General features: G+C 42.9%; 2 protein-coding genes across 4 annotated transcripts; both read left to right on the plus strand.

Moving 5' to 3' along the window:
- The first annotated feature begins 220 nt into the window (after nucleotides 1-220).
- On the plus strand, nucleotides 221-1,271 carry LOC135535802 (ubiquitin carboxyl-terminal hydrolase 37-like). 2 transcript variants are annotated; one of them, XR_010454888.1, is made up of 3 exons: nucleotides 221-349; nucleotides 524-832; nucleotides 1,027-1,271. XR_010454888.1 is itself a non-coding variant. In XM_064962232.1 (2 exons), exons 1-2 carry the CDS (start codon nucleotides 237-239, stop codon nucleotides 633-635), a joined length of 225 nt encoding a protein of 74 aa, XP_064818304.1. In that variant the 5' UTR covers nucleotides 221-236; the 3' UTR covers nucleotides 636-1,271. The 2 variants fall into 2 exon arrangements, 1 of the variants encoding a protein (XP_064818304.1); XM_064962232.1 differs by having other exon boundaries at nucleotides 524-1,271.
- Nucleotides 1,272-9,261: 7,990 nt separating this feature from the next.
- LOC135535801 (ubiquitin carboxyl-terminal hydrolase 37-like) lies at nucleotides 9,262-10,402 on the plus strand. 2 transcript variants are annotated; one of them, XR_010454887.1, is made up of 3 exons: nucleotides 9,262-9,390; nucleotides 9,655-9,963; nucleotides 10,158-10,402. XR_010454887.1 is itself a non-coding variant. In XM_064962230.1 (2 exons), the coding sequence occupies exons 1-2, from the start codon at nucleotides 9,278-9,280 to the stop codon at nucleotides 9,764-9,766; spliced, it is 225 nt and encodes a 74-aa protein (XP_064818302.1). In that variant the 5' UTR covers nucleotides 9,262-9,277; the 3' UTR covers nucleotides 9,767-10,402. The 2 variants fall into 2 exon arrangements, 1 of the variants encoding a protein (XP_064818302.1); XM_064962230.1 differs by having other exon boundaries at nucleotides 9,655-10,402.
- Nucleotides 10,403-23,657: the final 13,255 nt, after the last annotated feature.

A 23,657-nucleotide genomic window follows, 5' to 3' on the forward strand; every position in this document is an offset into this window, starting at 1 on the left:
ACCTGACAGTGTGGCAAAACAGGCCTCAAAAGCAGACCTCATGTGGAAGGTCAAGTACTCCTTGTCGGGATACGATTTGAAGTATCTGGGGGACACGCAACAGGTAACTGAGGCACTACTCTCTTGTGTACGAGTGCTCTTCTTGCAAGGGTTCATTTTCTCTTTTTAATTTGCTTTTATCTTGGTGTGTTTCTTTCTCTTCCTCATCATAGGACGCACATGAGTTACTTGTCGATATGCTGTGCCAGCTGAAGGAGGAGGGCATGATTCTGAAGACACTCGGGATGAACTATACCTGCCCTGTTTCCCAGCTGGAGTTCCAACTTGTGTCGGTGCGCACATGTACCAGGTAAGAGCTCCCATTGGTTGTAATGTGTCTACTGAGAACATGATCTTTCTATATATATATATATATATATATACAGTATATATTAATATTACAAAACACATGGCATAACAGAAACATTGTAGAGACCTGAAACAGACTTGGTGCATTTTTCTTCTCTTTGTCCTGCTTCTGAAGCTGTGGGCGCGAGTCGTCTACCAGAGAGGACTACAACCACCTCTCATTGGACTTCAGCCCTGAGCGCACCTTGCTGAGCAGCCTGGCACTCACTTTCGAAGTCAGCACTTAGGGCTCAGCCCTGCATGTAGAGACTAACACCCAGGGCAAGCTGCCCACTGCCTCAGAATACGCTATCTTATTATTGTAGTGGTATCATTCAATATGTAATGCTTTTGTTTCTAACCAGAGTGAAAAGGTTGAATTCACATGTGAGGGCTGTAAAGGCCTCCACGCCTCAAAGGTGGAGCAGTTCCACACACTGCCTCTGTGAGTTGTCCCTTTATAACCTCTCATAGTACTAGCAGTGTTTAATGTCCTGAGCCTTTAGGAGTAGTTACCTTCCTGAGCAGGTTGTAGGACTTAGAGGTGTGCACCGCCAAACACATTTCACTCATCTGTTATGTTGTTGACTGGTTTCATTGTCTGTCTGTTCATCTCTCTTCCTCTCTGTTTCTGGGCAGTGTGCTGGTTCTGCATCTGAAGAGGTTTGGAGGACCTGGGGGGTTGGAGAAGCTGGAGGCTCCTCTTTTGTTTCCTTCGGAGCTGAGGCTCTCCACCCTCTGTGGGGACATGGAGCCACACCTGCACAGTGCCAGTCCACAGGCCCTCACCAGCCAGGCCCCCAGCATCCAGGGGTCCATCCCCCAGACCCTCGCCAGCCAAGTCTCCAGCCCACCTGGAGAGAACAAAGACAGCGCCCTCTGCTGTTCAGGTAGATCATGGCACCATAACACTATTCTTGCTCCAACACCACACAAACCACCCACTCCCAAAATGGTCCTGCTGACAGAGAATCTAGAAGCTGCAATTTAAAATGTTTCTCAGATATCTTTAGTGATGTATGGGAGCTGATTTAGTCCAGAGCAATTCAGACAAGTGACCACGTTTTCACAGCTCTTGATATGTATATTTGACCCCTCAGATTCAAATGAGCAGGAACCAGGGAAAGTGCTGCTGACAGCCTCAGTGGTGAGAAGAGAGAGAGAGAGATAGAGAGAGAGAGTGAACGCAGTGAAAAATAAGTTATGACAGAACACTGAGATAGTTATGAGGAGTACACAATGTAGTAGACCTCCTGTAGTAGACTAGTACTGTAGTAGACTGTAGACAGTGTGGTGAACTGTAGAGGAAATGAGAATCCTATCATCACATGTGTTTTCTGACAGAAACAGAAGCCAGTGCAGTCAGTGAATGGTTACTACCAGCTGACTGGCGTCGTCTCTCATTTGGGAGGCTCCGCAAACTCCGGTAAGTAAATACCATCAAACACACACATGCAGATGCACAATACATATGACATCAGCTGAATTCCAAATCACTCCCTTCTCCTTGGATCTCAATTTGCATGTTCACGTGTGACTCTGCCGTATACACAAGCATCCCAAAGCTGAGGGAGTGAAAAGTATCGAGGGTGAAGGCCAGGGATCATCAACCATTTTTTTCTTAGCCAGATGGGAAGAGGTGTGGAATAAAATATCTCAAATTTGTAGACTGCAAATATACCGTAGGAAGGCCAAACAGATATAATATTTGACTAATTTCAAACCTTGCTTACATTTGTGTACAACCACATATATATCTCTTTATTGTGCGTGGGAATACTTCAAACAAATTTCCAAAATGAAAATCACTTGGAGCTGATTTGCTTGTGTTTTTACAGTCTTTTAACAATTACGTTTTATTTGGTTAAAAAAACATAGGTGGCCAAATAAAATCATCCTTGGGCCAAATTTGTCCCGCGGGCCGCCATTTGTGGAACCCTGTTTTCGGGGATAATTAGACACTTCAACAGCCATTTCGGCCAAGCGAGCAAGGCTGCAGGCTTCAGTGAAGTGTCATCCCAACAAGCACTGCAATATGTTTAGACTTTGCTCAATTTAATTCAAAAGAATGGAGAGGCATGCCTAATTATATGCGACATGTATTTGTTTATCTCTGATTTCAAAACTTGACACATGTAACAGATAAAATACCTCCCAAATGAACTGTTTAACTGTTACAAAACACTCTATTACCCACAATAGCCTGACCCTTGACCTCTAGTCTGTCTTCCTTGTTCCACAGGGCACTACATTAGTGACATATTGCATGCCAGTGGAAACTGGTTCTGCTGTAACGACAGCCAGGTGTCAATGTCCAATGAAGCCACTGTGCTGAGGACCAGAGCCCGGAGTGCCTACATGCTCTTCTATATGTTCAGGTACTGCTTACTCTCACCATCTATATTCTTGTGTTGCTATTTATGTGTACGGTTCTTTTCACCCTACAGGGCAAGAGAGCGGGAGGCCCCAGCACATAGGGCCTAACAGGGCCACCAGCATCAGCCCCAGCCTAAACAGGGGCAGCACTGGGCCCAACATCAACACACCCAGCCCAGCCTCAACATGGGAAGAACCAGGCCCAGTCTCAACATGGGCAGAACAAGACCCAGCCCCAACACCCTCAGACCTGCCTCAACAGGTGCAGCATTCAGCCCAACTTCAATCATGCTGCTCTTCAACACTAGCATGAACATTCTTTCAGTAGCTTATGTCATCAATACGTGCCCTTGTCTTGACTACTTCACCTAATGTATAAAGTATACACACTAAATGTAGTACACATGTAGATGTGGTGGATAGAGAGTGTGATTATTTAGAGGATATAACATCCCTTCTATTTGGTTTGGTTTGAAATCCTCCTGTTGTGAAATACACTGTGGTGTCTAACCTCTTATTCAGCATGGTCACACCGGATGACCTGCAATATTAATAAAGACAAGCAAATGTAAGAAAATCCCATTTAAGATGATTCTGTTGACCGTTGTAACTCTTTAACTCAGGAAGATTTATGGTCTGGGATTCAGGCCGGTCCTAACAGGAAACGTGACAAAGGGAAGCAGCTGTAATGGAGCCTTCTAACACCCAATCAGGTCTGGAGGAGGAATGTCACATAAAGATTCAGAGGTGTTATGAGTATCTTTTGAAGTTACTCCCCAGTTGTATTTGAATAAATACAGACATGAAAATGCTGGGCTACGGATGTGACCTTGGTTCTGTGATTTTATATCATACCCCCAAGACATGCTAACCTCTCACCATTACCAATAATTGGGAAGGTTAGCATTTTATATCATACCCCCAAGACATGCTAACCTCTCACCATTACCAATAATAGGGGAGGTTAGCATTTTATATCATACCCCCAAGACATGCTAACCTCTCACCATTACCAATAATAGGGGAGTTTAGCATTTTATATCATAACCCCAAGACATGCCCTCGGGGCGGCATGCTAACCTCTCACCATTAGTGCTATTATCTAACCACTAGACGACATGCCGCCCCAACTGGGATGGATCCCGAGGCAAATGTGGCTGACCAGTGAACCTCCAGGTGTTCATCATTAATACTGTGACCAAGACTGATGCAACCCGAAAAAAACATTCAAGACAGAGTTAATGAGTACTTGAGGTCACTGAGAACGTCTTGACATGGCCTGCTCTCCCTTATGTCAGGAATTAAGCATCTTTGCCATGTTAACTATCTACTGTGGGCTATGTTTACTTGTAAGACTGCACAGTAGCTTAAATAAATGTGTACATTCTCAAATAGTAAACAAAAAAAACAAAAATCTATAACATGTTTCAACCATGGTGTTTTTCTGGTTGATGGCCAATATTAAGTACAGTCAAATGCATTTGTGAATTAAATCACTTTATTGTTTAATTAATTAAGGCTCCTTTCTCTTTTATGTGCTGGAGTTATTTTAAGAATAAAGTAGGCTAGTGAAGGCAACAAATTGTTGCTTACTGAAACTCCCAATGTCATCCAATTGTTACAATAGGATTTGAAGCAAAAGCCTACCCGCGTATGGTCAACTATTTCAGCACCTTTTGTGCTGCTCTGAGCAAAGCAAGACAACTTAATAAACATATACATTTTTAAAAAGTAATTCAAAAATATATTTATATTGTACCACTGTAGATTTTGCAGGCAGTCAGAGATGAGTCCTATTGTAAAGTGTAGCAAAATGGGCAAACTTCAATGTATTCAATGCTTAAGTAGTCTAAAACCAGATTTGCCCAACCCCTACAAATATATTAATTTATTATTATCCCTGCATTATCATTGTATAAAAGCCAATTAGATATTTAGAATCCTCTAAATGTAATTAGATCTACTATTGAAAATTGTTGATCTGAATTGATCTGCAAGTATTTTCAGTTTCCGGTAAACTCTTTGTTTCCTTTCATGTGTCCAACCAATTATTATCGGATTATTCACCATGGCAACCAGTGAAATGTATTTCTGAGTTAGCTTGGCTAGTTTTTAGAATTCACAACAAAATGCCTCCAGCTGTCCATCACCACTGTAAATATAAGAGTGGTTATAGAGGGTGAGCGTGTATGTGTGTGTTTGTGCGAGAGAGAAACGAAACACACACAGTAACGTGTGTAAATGAGTTCCGAGAGCAGATCTGTTATCCAACGATTAGTTTCATGTTAAAAACGGTCAAATGCTTCTCAAAGATGCTCTCTGGTGGTCAAACTAGCTCTAACGAGCGTTAATGGCAACAGTCTGACACTTAAATAATAAATAATGTGCCATAGAATTCTGCGGCAGCCCGCAAGTTGTGCTACAATATGATGCAACTTTTTAAGGAAGAATCACTGGAGGAGTTGGCAAGACAGCACTAAACAGACCTGGGACTCTAGCTGGTAGGAGTTGACAAGACAGCACTAAACAGACCTGGGACTCTAGCTGGTAGGAGTTGACAAGACAGCACTAAACAGACCTGGGACTCTAGCTGGTAGGAGTTGGCAAGACAGCACTAAACAGACCTGGGACTCTAGCTGGTAGGAGTTGGCAAGACAGCACTAAACAGACCTGGGACTCTAGCTGGTAGGAGTTGACAAGACAGCACTAAACAGACCTGGGACTCTAGCTGGTAGGAGTTGACAAGACAGCACTAAACAGACCTGGGACTCTAGCTAGGGTTGGGTTAAGTTTAGGTAAGAAGAATTGTTTAGGGGTTGGAGGTTAAAAAACAAAATTCATGCCAGCAACCTTGTGTTATGTCTTCCATTCAACACCAATTTATCACCAAGCAAGTGTATTTAACACGCACTGTAAGCTCTGCCCACTGACCATTGAGCTTTAATTGAACCAATCACATTCATTATGTGTGTCACGACTTCCGCCGAAGTTGGCTCCCCTGCCTGTTCGGGAGGTGCTCGGCGGTCGTCGTCACCGTCCAACTTGTCGCTACCGATCCCTTTTTCGTTTGTCTGTTGGTTTTGTCTTATTAGTTTCACCTGTGTGTATTTTAGTTTAATTAGCTTCCCTATATATAGTAGGTTGTCCCGCCATTGTTTTGTCCGGGATTGTTTTTGTTACTCTGTTGGAGTGTGGGTTTCATGTGTGTATTCTCCGGACTGTTTTGCCCTGTGTTTGGCGTGACCGTTTGTTTGCCGGAGAATAAATTCACGATATACTGAACCCTGCTCTCTGCGCCTGATTCCAACCCACCACTCCTAGTATCCCGTGACAACCTCCTTGAGACAGAGCTGCCCTCAGGGCAAGATTGAATACGGAAAACTGTCCTTAACCAATCTGGATTGTTGTTTGAGGTTTAGGCTAAATCTCTACCACCTGTTCACATTCTTTTAACCAACACTTTGTCCATCTGCTGGTGAATAAGAGAAAACGCATTTAGCGTTTAAATAAACCGATAACCAAACCACAAACAACATGGAAGCTATCAAAAAACTTGTAAGATGAAGATCAAGGCACTTAAAATGCCTTTATTGTGGTCGTACGTTTAATGAAACAACATACAAAAAATGAATGTAAAAAAAGAAACAAGAATACAACGGAACATATTATCTACAATATTGTATGTATACTGCATAACTTTGCTCTTCAATAAAACACATTTGTTCATTGAACAATATATTTTAAAATGTTATAGATTGGGTTGCCAGATGGTGGTGTCATACATGACCGATGACATCACAATGGTCTTAAAGCCAATTTGAACAATGGGTTAATGAGGAAATGTATCAGTCTTCATTGGTTATCGACATGGCTTGTTTCTGCTGGTGCAAAAAGGTATGAAATCAGGTCATTTAATCAATTAACAACTACTATAATTCTGGAGTAGTATTTTTCTCTTAAACCTAGTGGGAAGAGTAAAAGTAAAATGACATTCTGATTGACGAATACGTCAAAAGTGTACATGAAATGTACATGAAGTTCGGCTATTGCAAATGTCACTCAATGTAACCTGTCTATACTGTGTTATTTGAGGTTTAGGATAGATTCCTATGATTCTCCATTTAGGCCAACCTCTTCCTACTCTTATGACCCCCCCTTTCCATTGGCTGGGGATCTGGGGGGAAGTATTTAGCACTATCACATTTTCTTGTCAACAGAAAAAACGTCAGAAAGCAAATTCAGTTGATGTGGAGCAGAAGACAAGAAAGAAGAAGGAGAGGGGCACTTCATCCCCCTCTCCAATTCCATCTGACCGTTCTGAACGGAATGGCTCCGCTACTTCTGACCCCTCACCCTCTGACCAACTCTCCTCCCTCCATCCACCTCCCTCTCCTGTTAAATGTTCCTCTCAGCCTTGCTCTCCTGCTAAACAATCCTCTGTACCCCGGTTACCTGCCAAAAACACTTCCCCAGTGAAATCCTGTCCAGTGGTGTCCCACCCTTGTTCTCCCTCTCCTACCAACCCTCTGGACCGTCATGGAGACACCAGCCAGGAGGGCACAACAGTCAGGTAATCCAAACATAAAGTACAGTGCCATCCGAGAGTCTCTTTGGAGAGTTGGGTTGAGTGCTACCAGACCAGGGCCAGTGTTAATCAACAGTATGAGTGCTAATCTAGGATCAGGTCCTCTCTGTCCATAATAATCTGATTCATTGATCTATGATCTAAAATGCAAAACTGGTCCGAGATCAGAATCCAAGTCGGAGACACTTGATAAACACAGTCCCAGAAAGTTATTTTCCTGAAACTAGTTTTAGCCTCTTCTGTCTACATCTAGTGGATAAAGAGAGTACTAACCTATTGGCCTGGTCTACTTGGAACACTGCATTTATATGGACAGCAGTACATGCATAACTACTCAGCTGTGTTTATAGTACAGTACAGTATTTAATAGAGAGACTGTGTAGAGTGATAATATCTGTGTTGGAGGTGTTAGACCTGTTTCTCTCCTTCCTCCAGACCTCTGTCTCTTCAGGAACACTCTAGTCCAATGCCCCAGAGACCAGTCTCAGCCACCAGAAGCATGACTCTTCCCAGGACCAGCTCAGCCACCAGAAGCATGACTCTTCACAGGGCCAGCTCAGCCACCAGAGGGCCAGAAGAGACCCAGGGGGCCAGAGGAGAACGGGTGGCACTGCTCAACATGGAACTTCTTGGGTAAACCACAACACACTGCAAATTAATTGCATATAAGTTCTTTATTGTTTAGAGATCAGTGTCTGATATACTATGGGGATAGGGCTTACTATCGAGCATGTCCGTTTTAATAGATATTTATAAACCCATGAATTATGTCAATCTTGGTCTAAAGGACATCCACTTCTTTGTGTTAAATATAATGTATCCCGTATCCCCTGCCATTATCATCACTTTATAGAGATATGAAGGTTATGATTCATCTCTATGTGTGTACTGATGACTGCTTCTTCTTCACAGGTTGCCTAACATTGGCAACACTTGCTTCCTTAACGCCACCCTACAGTGCCTCCTGGTCCTGCCATCATTCTCAAAGGAAGTCCTGAACCAGGAACAACACTGGAGCTCCTCCCCCTTCTCCAACCTGCTCAGGTAAGGGAATGCTCAAAAGCAGACACTCACCCCACACACCCATTAATTGTGGTCATAAATTAAAGAAGGGACACACTCTTTTCACACCACTTCGATAGAAAGTGATTGTCGTAGTAGGTTAGGAGAGCACTTTCACTAATCCTCCCTTATCCTAACCTTAACCACTTCATACTTTGCTGTGTACTGTATTTTCGGTCTATTTTCCAGTTTATTTTGTTTTTCGGAATCTTAATAACCCAGAAGAACAACAATGACACACTGACTTTCATGTAGGCATTTTGTAGGCCAATTTGGAAAGTGTAGAATGACTACATGACCCATAATGCTCATTGACTGAATATTCCACATTACCTTTGTAAATTTGGTAGTTTTTTAAAATGCTCTGGAATTGAGAGCAGTATCCAAACCAAATATCTTAGGAGAATAAACAATACTTTTTTGTTGTTTGGCTTCATTGTCCGTCCTCAAAGGTGAAATTGCATCAAATCGAATGAAACATTTCTAATGATGGGGTGCCACTAGATAAAACATATTTGTATTTACTCATCTCATTCAGGCGTAAGCCAGTAGGTTGACACCGTCCAGACAGCTGCTAACTTACTCTCTGTCTCCCCTACAGGTCTCTGTCTGATGTGCACCGTTCGGGTCGACCTGACAGTGTGGCAAAACAGGCCTCAAAAGCAGACCTCATGTGGAAGGTCAAGTACTCCTTGTCGGGATACGATTTGAAGTATCTGGGGGACACGCAACAGGTAACTGAGGCACTACTCTCTTGTGTACGAGTGCTCTTCTTGCAAGGGTTCATTTTCTCTTTTTAATTTGCTTTTATCTTGGTGTGTTTCTTTCTCTTCCTCATCATAGGACGCACATGAGTTACTTGTCGATATGCTGTGCCAGCTGAAGGAGGAGGGCATGATTCTGAAGACACTCGGGATGAACTATACCTGCCCTGTTTCCCAGCTGGAGTTCCAACTTGTGTCGGTGCGCACATGTACCAGGTAAGAGCTCCCATTGGTTGTAATGTGTCTACTGAGAACATGATCTTTCTATATATATATATATATATATATACAGTATATATATATATATATATATATATATATATATATATATATATATATATATATATATATATATATATATACAGTATATATATATATACAGTATATATTAATATTACAAAACACATGGCATAACAGAAACATTGTAGAGACCTGAAACAGACTTGGTGCATTTTTCTTCTCTTTGTCCTGCTTCTGAAGCTGTGGGCGCGAGTCGTCTACCAGAGAGGACTACAACCACCTCTCATTGGACTTCAGCCCTGAGCGCACCTTGCTGAGCAGCCTGGCACTCACTTTCGAAGTCAGCACTTAGGGCTCAGCCCTGCATGTAGAGACTAACACCCAGGGCAAGCTGCCCACTGCCTCAGAATACGCTATCTTATTATTGTAGTGGTATCATTCAATATGTAATGCTTTTGTTTCTAACCAGAGTGAAAAGGTTGAATTCACATGTGAGGGCTGTAAAGGCCTCCACGCCTCAAAGGTGGAGCAGTTCCACACACTGCCTCTGTGAGTTGTCCCTTTATAACCTCTCATAGTACTAGCAGTGTTTAATGTCCTGAGCCTTTAGGAGTAGTTACCTTCCTGAGCAGGTTGTAGGACTTAGAGGTGTGCACCGCCAAACACATTTCACTCATCTGTTATGTTGTTGACTGGTTTCATTGTCTGTCTGTTCATCTCTCTTCCTCTCTGTTTCTGGGCAGTGTGCTGGTTCTGCATCTGAAGAGGTTTGGAGGACCTGGGGGGTTGGAGAAGCTGGAGGCTCCTCTTTTGTTTCCTTCGGAGCTGAGGCTCTCCACCCTCTGTGGGGACATGGAGCCACACCTGCACAGTGCCAGTCCACAGGCCCTCACCAGCCAGGCCCCCAGCATCCAGGGGTCCATCCCCCAGACCCTCGCCAGCCAAGTCTCCAGCCCACCTGGAGAGAACAAAGACAGCGCCCTCTGCTGTTCAGGTAGATCATGGCACCATAACACTATTCTTGCTCCAACACCACACAAACCACCCACTCCCAAAATGGTCCTGCTGACAGAGAATCTAGAAGCTGCAATTTAAAATGTTTCTCAGATATCTTTAGTGATGTATGGGAGCTGATTTAGTCCAGAGCAATTCAGACAAGTGACCACGTTTTCACAGCTTTTGATATGTATATTTGACCCCTCAGATTCAAATGAGCAGGAACCAGGGAAAGTGCTGCTGACAGCCTCAGTGGTGAGAAGAGAGAGAGAGATAGAGAGAGAGAGTGAACGCAGTGAAAAATAAGTTATGACAGAACACTGAGATAGTTATGAGGAGTACACGATGTAGTAGACCTCCTGTAGTAGACTAGTACTGTAGTAGACTGTAGACAGTGTGGTGAACTGTAGAGGAAATGAGAATCCTATCATCACATGTGTTTTCTGACAGAAACAGAAGCCAGTGCAGTCAGTGAATGGTTACTACCAGCTGACTGGCGTCGTCTCTCATTTGGGAGGCTCCGCAAACTCCGGTAAGTAAATACCATCAAACACACACATGCAGATGCACAATACATATGACATCAGCTGAATTCCAAATCACTCCCTTCTCCTTGGATCTCAATTTGCATGTTCACGTGTGACTCTGCCGTATACACAAGCATCCCAAAGCTGAGGGAGTGAAAAGTATCGAGGGTGAAGGCCAGGGATCATCAACCATTTTTTTCTTAGCCAGATGGGAAGAGGTGTGGAATAAAATATCTCAAATTTGTAGACTGCAAATATACCGTAGGAAGGCCAAACAGATATAATATTTGACTAATTTCAAACCTTGCTTACATTTGTGTACAACCACATATATATCTCTTTATTGTGCGTGGGAATACTTCGAAACAAATTTCCAAAATGAAAATCACTTGGAGCTGATTTGCTTGTGTTTTTACAGTCTTTTAACAATTACGTTTTATTTGGTTAAAAAAACATAGGTGGCCAAATAAAATCATCCTTGGGCCAAATTTGTCCCGCGGGCCGCCATTTGTGGAACCCTGTTTTCGGGGATAATTAGACACTTCAACAGCCATTTCGGCCAAGCGAGCAAGGCTGCAGGCTTCAGTGAAGTGTCATCCCAACAAGCACTGCAATATGTTTAGACTTTGCTCAATTTAATTCAAAAGAATGGAGAGGCATGCCTAATTATATGCGACATGTATTTGTTTATCTCTGATTTCAAAACTTGACACATGTAACAGATAAAATACCTCCCAAATGAACTGTTTAACTGTTACAAAACACTCTATTACCCACAATAGCCTGACCCTTGACCTCTAGTCTGTCTTCCTTGTTCCACAGGGCACTACATTAGTGACATATTGCATGCCAGTGGAAACTGGTTCTGCTGTAACGACAGCCAGGTGTCAATGTCCAATGAAGCCACTGTGCTGAGGACCAGAGCCCGGAGTGCCTACATGCTCTTCTATATGTTCAGGTACTGCTTACTCTCACCATCTATATTCTTGTGTTGCTATTTATGTGTACGGTTCTTTTCACCCTACAGGGCAAGAGAGCGGGAGGCCCCAGCACATAGGGCCTAACAGGGCCACCAGCATCAGCCCCAGCCTAAACAGGGGCAGCACCTGGACCAGCACTCAGACCTGTCTCATCAGGGGTAGTACCAGGCCCAGCCTCAAACCCCCAGCCCAGCCTCAACAGGGGTAGTACCAGTCCCAGTCTCAAAACCCCCAGCCCAGCCTCAACCCTCACACACCTGCCTCGAAAGGGGTAGCATTTGGCCCAACATCAACAACCCCGAGCCCAGCCATAACAGTGGCAGCACTGGGCCCAACATCAACACACCCAGCCCAGCCTCAACATGGGAAGAACCAGGCCCAGTCTCAACATGGGCAGAACAAGACCCAGCCCCAACACCCTCAGACCTGCCTCAACAGGTGCAGCATTCAGCCCAACTTCAATCATGCTGCTCTTCAACACTAGCATGAACATTCTTTCAGTAGCTTATGTCATCAATGCCTGCCCTTGTCTTGACTACTTCACCTAATGTATAAAGTATACACACTAAATGTAGTACACATGTAGATGTGGTGGATAGAGAGTGTGATTATTTAGAGGATATAACATCCCTTCTATTTGGTTTGGTTTGAAATCCTCCTGTTGTGAAATACACTGTGGTGTCTAACCTCTTATTCAGCATGGTCACACCGGATGACCTGCAATATTAATAAAGACAAGCAAATGTAAGAAAATCCCATTTAAGATGATTCTGTTGACCGTTGTAACTCTTTAACTCAGGAAGATTTATGGTCTGGGATTCAGGCCGGTCCTAACAGGAAACGTGACAAAGGGAAGCAGCTGTAATGGAGCCTTCTAACACCCAATCAGGTCTGGAGGAGGAATGTCACATAAAGATTCAGAGGTGTTATGAGTATCTTTTGAAGTTACTCCCCAGTTGTATTTGAATAAATACAGACATGAAAATGCTGGGCTACGGATGTGACCTTGGTTCTGTGATTTTATATCATACCCCCAAGACATGCTAACCTCTCACCATTACCAATAATTGGGAAGGTTAGCATTTTATATCATACCCCCAAGACATGCTAACCTCTCACCATTACCAATAATAGGGGAGGTTAGCATTTTATATCATACCCCCAAGACATGCTAACATCTCACCATTACCAATAATAGGGGAGTTTAGCATTTTATATCATAACCCCAAGACATGCCCTCGGGGCGGCATGCTAACCTCTCACCATTAGTGCTATTATCTTTAATCATAGTATTCTATTCTTATTTACAATAAAAATGACTCCAAAGTTACACAATACATTATTTACCATTAATTACTATTACATTTCCATTTTAGTCATTTAGCAGACATACAATTAGAGCATTCATCTTAAAATACAGTGACTTCAGAAATAATTCACACCCCTCGACTTTTACACATTTTGTTGTATTACAGACTGAATTTAAAATGCAGCTTAAATGTTTTTCTCTCACTCAACTACACAAAATACCCCATATTTTTAGAAATGTTTGTCTTGAAAATGAAATATAATATAGATTTTACATAAGTATTCACACCCCTAAGTCAATACTTTGTAGGACCACATTTGGCAGCGATTACAGCTGTGAGTATTTCCTGGTAAATCTCTGGGAGCTTTCCACACCTGGATTGTGCAACATGACCATTATTCTTTGGTCGGATTTGCAGTTCCACCACAAATGGTTAAGGTTAGGATTGGGGGAGAAAGACCTGATCCTAGATCTGTACCTAGGGGAAACTTCCCCCCGGAGTGTGTTGTCTGTGAAGAGTTACTCAGAATGAAAAGGCAGAAGTTCTGAAAATATTTTCAGTTTGACAGATTTAAGAGAATAGAAAAAAGAATTTCAAATATTAACTGTTTATAATGATTAAATGAATCAGGTAATTATTACCTCAGCAACATGGGGCACCATGGAAAAGTTTGGTTTTATTTGAGTTGCTTTTTCCCAGATTAACTCAAAGAATATCTGAATATTGATTTTACAACCGTTGCTAATGAATTAATTTCCTCGACAATCTCATCCTGAACGTTGCATAATCCGGGAATCTGCACAAACCTCAGTCCCCCAAAATAATCCGTGCCACACCAATTTAGTTAAATATTTATTTACTAACGAGCTAAAATGATAAAATAAGATACACATACACAAATACACAGTCTATTGATTAGAATGTAGTTTAATGAAACATGTCTCTAGCTGGCCAACACAATATGACACATGTTATACAAAATGGGGATTTAAAAAGAGTGAGAAAGTGAGAGAGCACAAGTGAAAAGCACACCTGGGTACATTTGTAAACTATGCTGAGTTTAGCCCTAACCTTGCCCTGAACTGCCGCTCTCATGGGTCAGAATATAATGATGTAATTACGTGTCAAAGGTCTCCGATTTGACATCTCCTTGTGGACCGAGTTCCTCCTTCTCTGATGGCAGCACTTCTTTGGTTACCGGGTGTAACTCTCTGATTGTCCACACGATGTCAGGGTCCTTTCTCATAGTGGCCTGTTTCCTCGCCCTTGTTCTGAACGGGGGTCTTCTGAGTATGGTCAGCCGTGTAGCGTAGGAATGAAAGCAGTGTTGACACACGATTCCTTGGAGAGTGGTAACCGGGTGGTCTTGCTTGAATTCAAGACACAGCTACTCATCCGTAGCATAGATTTGTTAAAAGGTTCCTTTGTCTTCTTCAACCTCGTGTTGCGTTGTGGGGTTACAACAAATAGGACATTGGCTGCAGCACATGGTCACATAGTCTGTTATGTTAATGCTTAACTCACATGTTTTATACCCTCAGGTCAGAAAGAGGTGTTTCCGTCTTTTTGGCAAGTTCTCTGGTCGTAACTAGTTACGAGGCAAAGTCTGGATTTTACACATATCCTATTTAGACAACTAATGTCACATTTAATCTTTTCAGAAACATTCTATTTGATCTGGACATTTTCCACACAACGTACAGTGTGCAAACTTCAGGTACATATTGTGGAAACTCTTCAAGTTGCAATGTTTTCGTTATAACCTCATCATTTCACTTTTAATAACATAACAAAAACGACATTGATTTTCATATTCCATCTATCGTCATTACCACCATTTTGTCTGACAAAACATATTGTCCCAAAGTCCCCTTATTGCATGTTACTGTTCTGAGGTAGGTTCTCCATAGGCCCAACATACATTCCATTCCTCCGCAGTAAGAGGACAAAGGGATTTTCTCTGCTGCCTTAAGATTTACAAAGGGCGTGAAGTTTCATAAAATCCCCCACCTCCATACCTCTCCATCTCTCCCCCTCTGGCGGGTGTGAGAGATGTCTCTGTAGGAGTGTGGTCCACGGTACCTGACCCGAACAGGACAGTTATGACACATCTTTAACAATATCTGGGTCTTTCTTTCTATGTAGGTCTACTATACATTAAGTCTCTGCTTCTAGAATTAATGTGGTGGACTTCCAACATGGCCACCAGGAGGAGTCGTACGTCAACTGCAAGACCTCTATACGTTAAGTCTCTGCTTCTGGTGACATGTCTGTCTCTGAGTCATCTGTGTGTCTCTGTCTGTGTGACTGTTGTAGGTGTTAACTCTAGCGAAGTATCAAAATGATGAAATGGTAGTTGTGGCTATGCTAATACAAAACATAGAACAAGTTTACTTACTTGTGTGCATACTGTAGTGCCACATCTATTGTCTGGACATTATAATGATTGTAGTTATCATTATCATGTTTGTAGTCCTGGACCTCCTGAACATGTTGATGTATATTTGGGAGTAAACAGTGTTTGTGTGTGTGTGTGTGTGTGTGTGTGAGATTGTTACAGTGGTTATTGTTAAACCATTTTCTGCAGCACAATATAAATCATTCCATGTCTCTACATGGTCAGCTTGTACAGAGTATATCTCAACACAGTCCTCCTGACTTGCTATTTGTGATGATGGACAGGACACTATCATACCAGGAAGATATAGATCATAGAGGGGAAGTGGAGAACAAAGACTAGCTGTTAACATGTATTAAATATCATATGTAACAGCCCCAAGATAATTCAGGGAGTTTCCAGAACTCCTCCTTCCTTGCACCTTTCTGCTGATTTGGACCCTCTGTTTACTCCCAAATATACATCAACATGTTCAGGAGGTCCAGGACTACAAACATGGGTCATTATAATGTCCAGACAATAGATGGGACACTACAAACTGCTCCTAGTGGATATTGAGGGTGGGTAGTTTTAACCAGTGAGGATGAGATGACAACAGTAACCCCCATGTCTCTCCTCTGCATTTACAGTTTAGTCATTTAGCAGACACTCTTATCCAGAGCGACTTACAGGAGCAATTAGAGTTAAGTGCCTTGCTCAAGGGCACATCTACAGATTTTTCAAATAGTTGTCTCAGGAATTTGAACCAACAACCTTTCGGTTCCTGGCCCAACGATCTTAACCGCTAGGCTACCTGCCACCCTTTCTCTTAATGAACCTGATTGGTTGAGGAGTTTTTGAGTGACATCTAGTTGAACCACTGAAAATATCCACTACACTTCCATCTTTTGGGACCCATATAGGAGAACAACAGTCAAATACGAGCATTTGATATTGTGCTTATATGTAAATTGACAACAAAGACTGACTGTTAAATATTATTAAGTAACATTCTTTGATATCTCTACTACACTCATTGATTGGTGATACAGTCAACTCCTATACAGTGTATGTAATGGTGTTGAGAATGTTATCACCAGGCCTAAATTGGAGCATGTAAATATCTGTAGAATATATTTGAATTAGAAATTATGTGTATGGAAAAGTCAAATGTACTGACTTCATGTTGAACCTGAGGAGGTATAAAACACAGGAAGTTACAAACAGGAAATAAGTAGGCCTTGTATTAATATAATACTGCAAATAAACACAACAATAGATAAGTTTGCATGCATGTGTGCACGCAGTGTGTGTGCATGTGTGTGTGGGTTTGAGACAGAGAGAGAATGTCTGTGAGAGAGAGAGTGAGAGAGAGAGAGACAGAGAGAGCTACAGAGAGAGAGACACACAGAGAGAGCGAGAGAATGAAGGAGGAAGTTTCGTGCACTGTGTGCTGCTGTATGTGTTACAGTATGTTGTCATGGTGATGTCAAACAACTTTCTCACAAACCCAGTAGATTTTTCTGTCACATGACAAGTCATTCCATGCCTCCAGAGGACGCTGATCTTTACGTATCTCAACACAGTCCTCCTCACCATATTCTCGTCTGCCAGCACCATTATCAGGCTGTGGTTTATGCCAGTACCTACAGGGTTAACAACAGTCAGATATCATGGTTAATACCAGTACCTACAGGGTTAACAACAGTCAGATATCATGGTTAATACCAGTACCTACAGGGTTAATAACAGTCAGATATCATGGTTAATACCAGTACCTACAGGGTTAACAACAGTCAGATATCATGGTTAATACCAGTACCTACAGGGTTAACAACAGTCAGATATCATGGTTAATACCAGTACCCACAGGGTTAACAACAGTCAGATATCACTGTGGTCAGTGATCAATTTTTTTTATTTTACCTTCATTTTACTAGGCAAGTCAGTTAAGAACAAATTCTTATTTTCAATTACAGCCTAGGAACAGTGGGTTAACTGCCTGTTCAGGGTCAGCTCAGGGATTCGAACTTGCAACCTTTTGGTTACTAGTCCAACGCTAACCCTGCCGTTATTAGAGCAGTAGTGTATTACCTTGGGTTGGTCAGTGTTATTAGAGCAGTAGTGTATTACCTTGGGTTGGTCAGTGTTATTAGAGCAGTAATATATTATCTTGGGTTGGTCAGTGTTATTATAGCAGTAGTGTATTACCTTGGGTTTGTCAGTGGGGTGCTGTCCACCCATCTCCAGGTCCCCTCAGTAACAGAGTCAGTCAGACCAATCCAGACCCCCTTGTTGAGGTTGAAGAGAAACTCCTGTTGTTGAGAAAGATACATATATTTGATCATATCTACCCACTGAACACCCATATTCTCTCTCTCTCTCTCTCTCTCTCTCTCTCTCTCTCTCTCTCTCTCTCTCTCTCTCTCTCTCTCTCTCTCTCTCTCTCTCTCTCTCTCTCTCTCTCTCTCTCTCTCTCTCTCTCTCTCTCTCTCTCTCTCTCTCTCTCTCTCTCTCTCTCTCTCTCTCTCTCTCTCTCTCTCTCTCTCTCTCTCTCTCTCTCTCTCTCTCTCTCTCTCTCTCTCTCTCTCTCTCTCTCTCTCTCTCTCTCTCTCTCTCTCTCTCTCTCTCTCTCTCTCTCTCTCTCTCTCTCTCTCTCTCTCTCTCTCTCTCTCTCTCTCTCTCTCTCTCTCTCTCTCTCTCTCTCTCTCTCTCTCTCTCTCTCTCTCTCTCTCTCTCTCTCTCTCTCTCTCTCTCTCTCTCTCTCTCTCTCTCTCTCTCTCTCTCTCTCTCTCTCTCTCTCTCTCTCTCTCTCTCTCTCTCTCTCTCTCACACCTGTTCCTTGTCACTGTTTATGATCACCAGGTCTGCTCCTCTCTCCAGACAGTCCTTTCTGCTCTCCTTCCAGGTTTGAGTCTCAGTAGACAGGAAGTACCAACTGGATTCAAACTTCTGCCAGCCTTCAGGACAGGTTTGTTCTTCAAGATGAAAACATGAATTTCCTTCAACTTATCACGATGTACACTTAATGAAAAAATACAGACACATGATAATAATAATAATTTATTACTGTAGGTTTACTCACTGAGATTGGTAAGCCTCCCGCTAAGAAAAACTCTGTCAGAATGTAGCTGGTCTCTCTCTTTAGTCAGGGTGTTGTAACTGGTCTGAAGCTGGTCTCTCTCTTTAGTCAGGGTGTTGTAACTGGTCTGAAGCTGGTCTCTCTCTTTAGTCAGGGTGTTGTAACTTGTCTGAAGCTGGTCTCTCTCTTTAGTCAGGCTGTTGTAACTGGTCTGAAGCTGGTCTCTCTCTTTAGTCAGGGTGTTGTAACTGGTCTGAAGCTGGTCTATCTGTGCTGAGTTGTGATGATCAGTGACTCCATCTGTAAAAGGGAAAAGTTCATCAAACATGTAAAACACCATTAATGAGTAAGTAAAATTTAGTAGGCTACTTAAGTCTCAGTAAAAACACAGTAAACTTACAGTAGACAGACAGGCCTATGATCCCAGCCAGTAGGAGAACACACAGCAGCCCCAGACACACTGCAGCAACTCCAGAGGGTCTCTTCCACCACTGAACATGTGCTGAATCACAAATTATTAAAGTAAGTGTGTGCGTGTGCGTTTGCATATGGAATCTTACCTGAAGCAACAACTCCATCTCTTGTACTGGACTTGAAGGCTCCTACGTTGGCATATAATTTTCCATCAATGTCTGTGTTCTTCATTGCATCAGGCTCATCGTCATTAAATCCATCTGGGATTTATAGACTCCCTCTGACATAATTAAACACTTGTGGTGAAACACAGTAACTTCTACTTCTAACCTCAACTCTGTGTCTTGTCCCTGCACTGTCCTGCGTCTGTGTAACTAATGGTAGTGTCACTATTTTTTAAACTGTCAACCACAGTGAAGGGGAAACTGTCAAATCCACACAACATTGGCCACCATGTGACTTGTTCCAGCTTTAGTTTCTAATCAGTGAAAAACACACATTATGTGTGAATTGACAGGGACCCAATATTGGATCTGCTAAAATAAATGGGGATCCTGTTAATTGGCATATAAACTACAAATATCCTGAGTTTACAGCACAACCAGCCTTCAAATGGAGACCATGGAGACTATGGCTTTCACACTGTGAACGGTGGTGTAGGGGGAAGTTGTCCCTAGACGCTGATCTTAGGTCGGTTTTGCATTTCCACCACAAATGGTTAAGGTTAGGTTTGGGGGAAGGAAAGCTGATCCTAGATCTGTGTGATCCTGATCCTAGATCTGCCAAGGAGTGTGAATGGCAACAATGATCATATCAGGGTCTTTGTCCTATCTATGTTGACTGTGAAGATTTAATCAGAATGAAAAATAGAAGTTCTGACAATATCTCCATAGATTCAGTTTGACAGACTTAATAGAATAGAAAGAAGAATGAAAACACTTCACATGTTTTATGACAAGAAGTTCATATCTCCACCCTCTCTTTCAGTACAACATAACATATACATACTGGTTACATCTAATGACACAACTCTCTCTGCACAGATTCCACTGTTCCACATGACATCTACCTACATTAACTATTATACAACTCTACAGCTCTACTCTATTCCACAGGAGGAGAGAACATCACACAGACCATTCGATACAGGGACAGAGTCAAAGGTGGCCCTCTGGTGGATGTAGTACTAACTACAGGTACAGCTGTAGTGTTGGTGACAGAGACCTGGATGGATGTAGTACTAACTACAGGTACAGCTGTAGTGTTGGTGACAGAGACCTGGGTGGATGTAGTACTAACTACAGGTACAGCTGTAGTGTTGGTGACAGAGACCTGGGTGGATGTAGTACTAACTACAGGTACAGCTGTAGTGTTGGTGACAGAGACCTGGGTGGATGTAGTACTAACTACAGGTACAGCTGTAGTGTTGGTGACAGAGACCTGGGTGGATGTAGTACTAACTACAGGTACAGCTGAAGTGTTGGTGACAGAGACCTGGATGGATGTAGTACTAACTACAGGTACAGCTGTAGTGTTGGTGACAGAGACTTGGGTGGATGTAGTACTAACAACAGGTACAGCTGTGGTGTTGGTGACAGAGACCTGGGTGGATGTAGTACTAACTACAGGTAGAGCTGTAGTGTTGGTGACAGAGACCTGGGTGGATGTAGTACTAACTACAGGTACAGCTGTAGTGTTGGTGACAGAGACCTGGGTGGATGTAGTACTAACAACAGGTACAGCTGTAGTGTTGGTGACAGAGACCTGGGGGGATGTAGTACTAACTACAGGTACAGCTGTAGTGTTGGTGACAGAGACCTGGGTGGATGTAGTAGTAACTACAGGTACAGCTGTAGTGTTGGTGACAGAGACCTGGGGGGATGTAGTACTAACTACAGGTACAGCTGTAGTGTTGGTGACAGAGACCTGGGTGATGTAGTACTAACTACAGGTACAGCTGTCGTGTTGGTGACAGAGACCTGATTGGATGTAGTCCTAACTACAATAGGATCCTGTGGTAATAATGATGGACTTCGACTTAAGATGCTTTTGGGAAACCGGCCCTGGGATGTAGAGCTCACAACCACTCCCACGTTGTCTGCACTGTCCACTACCACCGGCTCTGCCTTCTTTGAAACGCAGGTGGCACTGTAGACCACCCGGGTCACATTCTTGGCCCTGGGGCCCACCTCTGTAGAAGTGTTGAGGGCCCCGTTGCCCTGGCATAGGGTGACTAAAACGATGCGCGTCTCTTTGACATCTTCGGTTAGGTTGGCAGAGAGCTGCAAGTTTGAGGAGCTCCATGCTAATGGTATGTCGAAGGAGACCACTGAGGTACAATAACAGCTGGAGACTGCATCCAAAATGCCCGCCCGTTGTTATCAAGGTAATCATGTTCGCATAATCAGATTCATGGACGTCTATATCCCAGGTGCATCCGGTTTACACAGCCAACATCACATGTGCACTAACACTAAGTGCACAGGGAATAGTGTTAGCAGCAACATTGTCATTAAGTCATCCAAAAACATGCCAGACATTGGATGAATATAACATGTTTTTTTTAAATCAGCCTCAACAACAAATATTTCAATAATTCAATGGATGTTTTGTGCACAAATATGATGACTTCAGTGTCTTATTTGGAATTTTCTCATTTGGATTCTCAATGTGGCCGTGTTTGGAAAATTGTCTTTCTGGGCCGAGCCTCCGTTAAACTGCAGTACGAAAACTTTCAAAACTATCTCTCTTCCTCTGTAGCTGGCCTCTCTTTAGTCAACTTGTTGTAGCTTGTCTGTAGGTGGTCTCTTTCATTAGTCATGGTGTTATAACTTATCTGTAGCCTGTATCACTCTTCAGTTAAGTTGTTGTAACTGGTCTGTAGCTGTTCTCTCTCCTCAGGCAGGTTGATGTAACTGGTCTATGGCTAATCTCTCACTTCAGTCAGGTTGTTCTAGCTTGTCTGTAGTTGGTCTCTTTCCTCTGTAAAGGTGTTTTTAACTGTCTTGTAGCTGGCCTTTCTGCAGATGTGTCATGGTGCTGATCTCACTGTTCCCCCCAGTGTATCTGCACTGTTGTAGATATCCACAATCCTCTCCTACATCTCACTTCTGTCAAACCTTATTGGTCATATCTGGATTGGTATAGATGGACTCACACATTTTAAACAATTTTTTTCTGATTCTAGCTACAGTGCCTTAAAGCAGAGTTTCTCAAACTCGGTCCTGGTGCCCCCCTTGGCGAACGTTTTGGTTGTTGCCCTAGAACTACACAGCTGATTCAAATCAGGTGTGTAGTGCTGGGGTAAAAAACCAAACGTTCACCCAGAGGAGGCCCCCAGTTCCGAGAGTCCAAAGCTGGTTATACAGTAACATGTCCTGGCTGGTTATACAGTAACATGTCCTGTCTGGTTATACAGTAACATTTCCTGGCTGGTTAAACAGTAACATGTCCTGTCTGGTTATACAGTAACATGTCCTGTCTGGTTATACAGTAACATGTCCTGTCTGGTTATACAGTAACATGTCCTGGCTGGTTATACAGTAACATGTCCTGGCTGGTTATACAGTAACATGTCCTGGCTGGTTATACAGTAACATGTCCTGAATGGTTGTACTGTAACATATCCTGGCTAGTTATACAGTAACATGTCCTGGCTGGTTATACAGTAACATATCCTGGCTGGTTATACAGTAACACGATCACCAGAAGTGAATGCACATTTCACATCAGTTCAGATCAGAGGAAATGCATTTCACATTAGAACAGAGCGCAGAGTTGCTCGTATGCACATTTCTTGATATTCTTTGCTAGTTGATGAGTTATTAGCCCAGTTATTGTAAGGTCTCCTTCCAACTCACACCTTCAAACACATAGATCCCCTGAGTGCAGCTCACTTTCCAGCCCCCTTTCCAGCTCACACTGTCAAACACTTAGATCCCCTGAGTGCAGCTCACTTTCCAGCCCCCTTTCCAGCTCACACTGTCAAACACTTAGATCCCCTGAACACAGCTCTCCAGATCCCAATCCCCTGAATTCTGATCACCTGTTCATACACCTGTATGTCATTTTCACACACTATTTAGTTCAGTTCTTTGCTCCCCATCACTGTGAGGTGTTGTTTATTTTGTGACACTTATTTCGGTGTGCTGGTTTTCCCATGAATTGCTCCTCCCGTGTATGATCGTTTTTGACTATTCCCAGCCTGTACTTTAGCCTATCGGATTTCCTGTTATCTACCTATTGCCTGATCTCCCAAAACTACGTTACTAGCCTTTTCCCTGCCTGTACTGTTGCTGTTTTGAACCCCCTGTGTATGGATTTCCTGTTATCTACCTATTGCCTGATCTCCCGAAACTACGTTACTAGCCTTTTCCCTGCCTGTACTGTTGCTGTTTTGAACCCCCTGTGTATGACCTCCGGCCTGCCCCTGGACCCAGCTACCTGCCTCCTCCTGTGGTCCTTTGCAATAAACACCTGCTACACCCTGCGCTTGAAACCAGCTCTCTGTCTCCCCTCGTGTCCATTACAGTTATACATTAGTGTATGTCAGATATG

The sequence above is a fragment of the Oncorhynchus masou genome, unplaced genomic scaffold (genome assembly GCF_036934945.1).
Source record: "Oncorhynchus masou masou isolate Uvic2021 unplaced genomic scaffold, UVic_Omas_1.1 unplaced_scaffold_518, whole genome shotgun sequence".
Taxonomy (NCBI): domain Eukaryota; kingdom Metazoa; phylum Chordata; class Actinopteri; order Salmoniformes; family Salmonidae; genus Oncorhynchus; species Oncorhynchus masou.

Bases quoted from the DNA above. Each gene is read 5' to 3' on its own strand.
- LOC135535802 (XM_064962232.1), top strand. From the start codon at position 237: ATGCTGTGCCAGCTGAAGGAGGAGGGCATGATTCTGAAGACACTCGGG. The intron at 350-523 runs GTAAGAGCTCCC...CTGCTTCTGAAG, and splicing joins TCGGTGCGCACATGTACCAG to CTGTGGGCGCGAGTCGTCTA.
- LOC135535801 (XM_064962230.1), top strand. From the start codon at position 9,278: ATGCTGTGCCAGCTGAAGGAGGAGGGCATGATTCTGAAGACACTCGGG. The intron at 9,391-9,654 runs GTAAGAGCTCCC...CTGCTTCTGAAG, and splicing joins TCGGTGCGCACATGTACCAG to CTGTGGGCGCGAGTCGTCTA.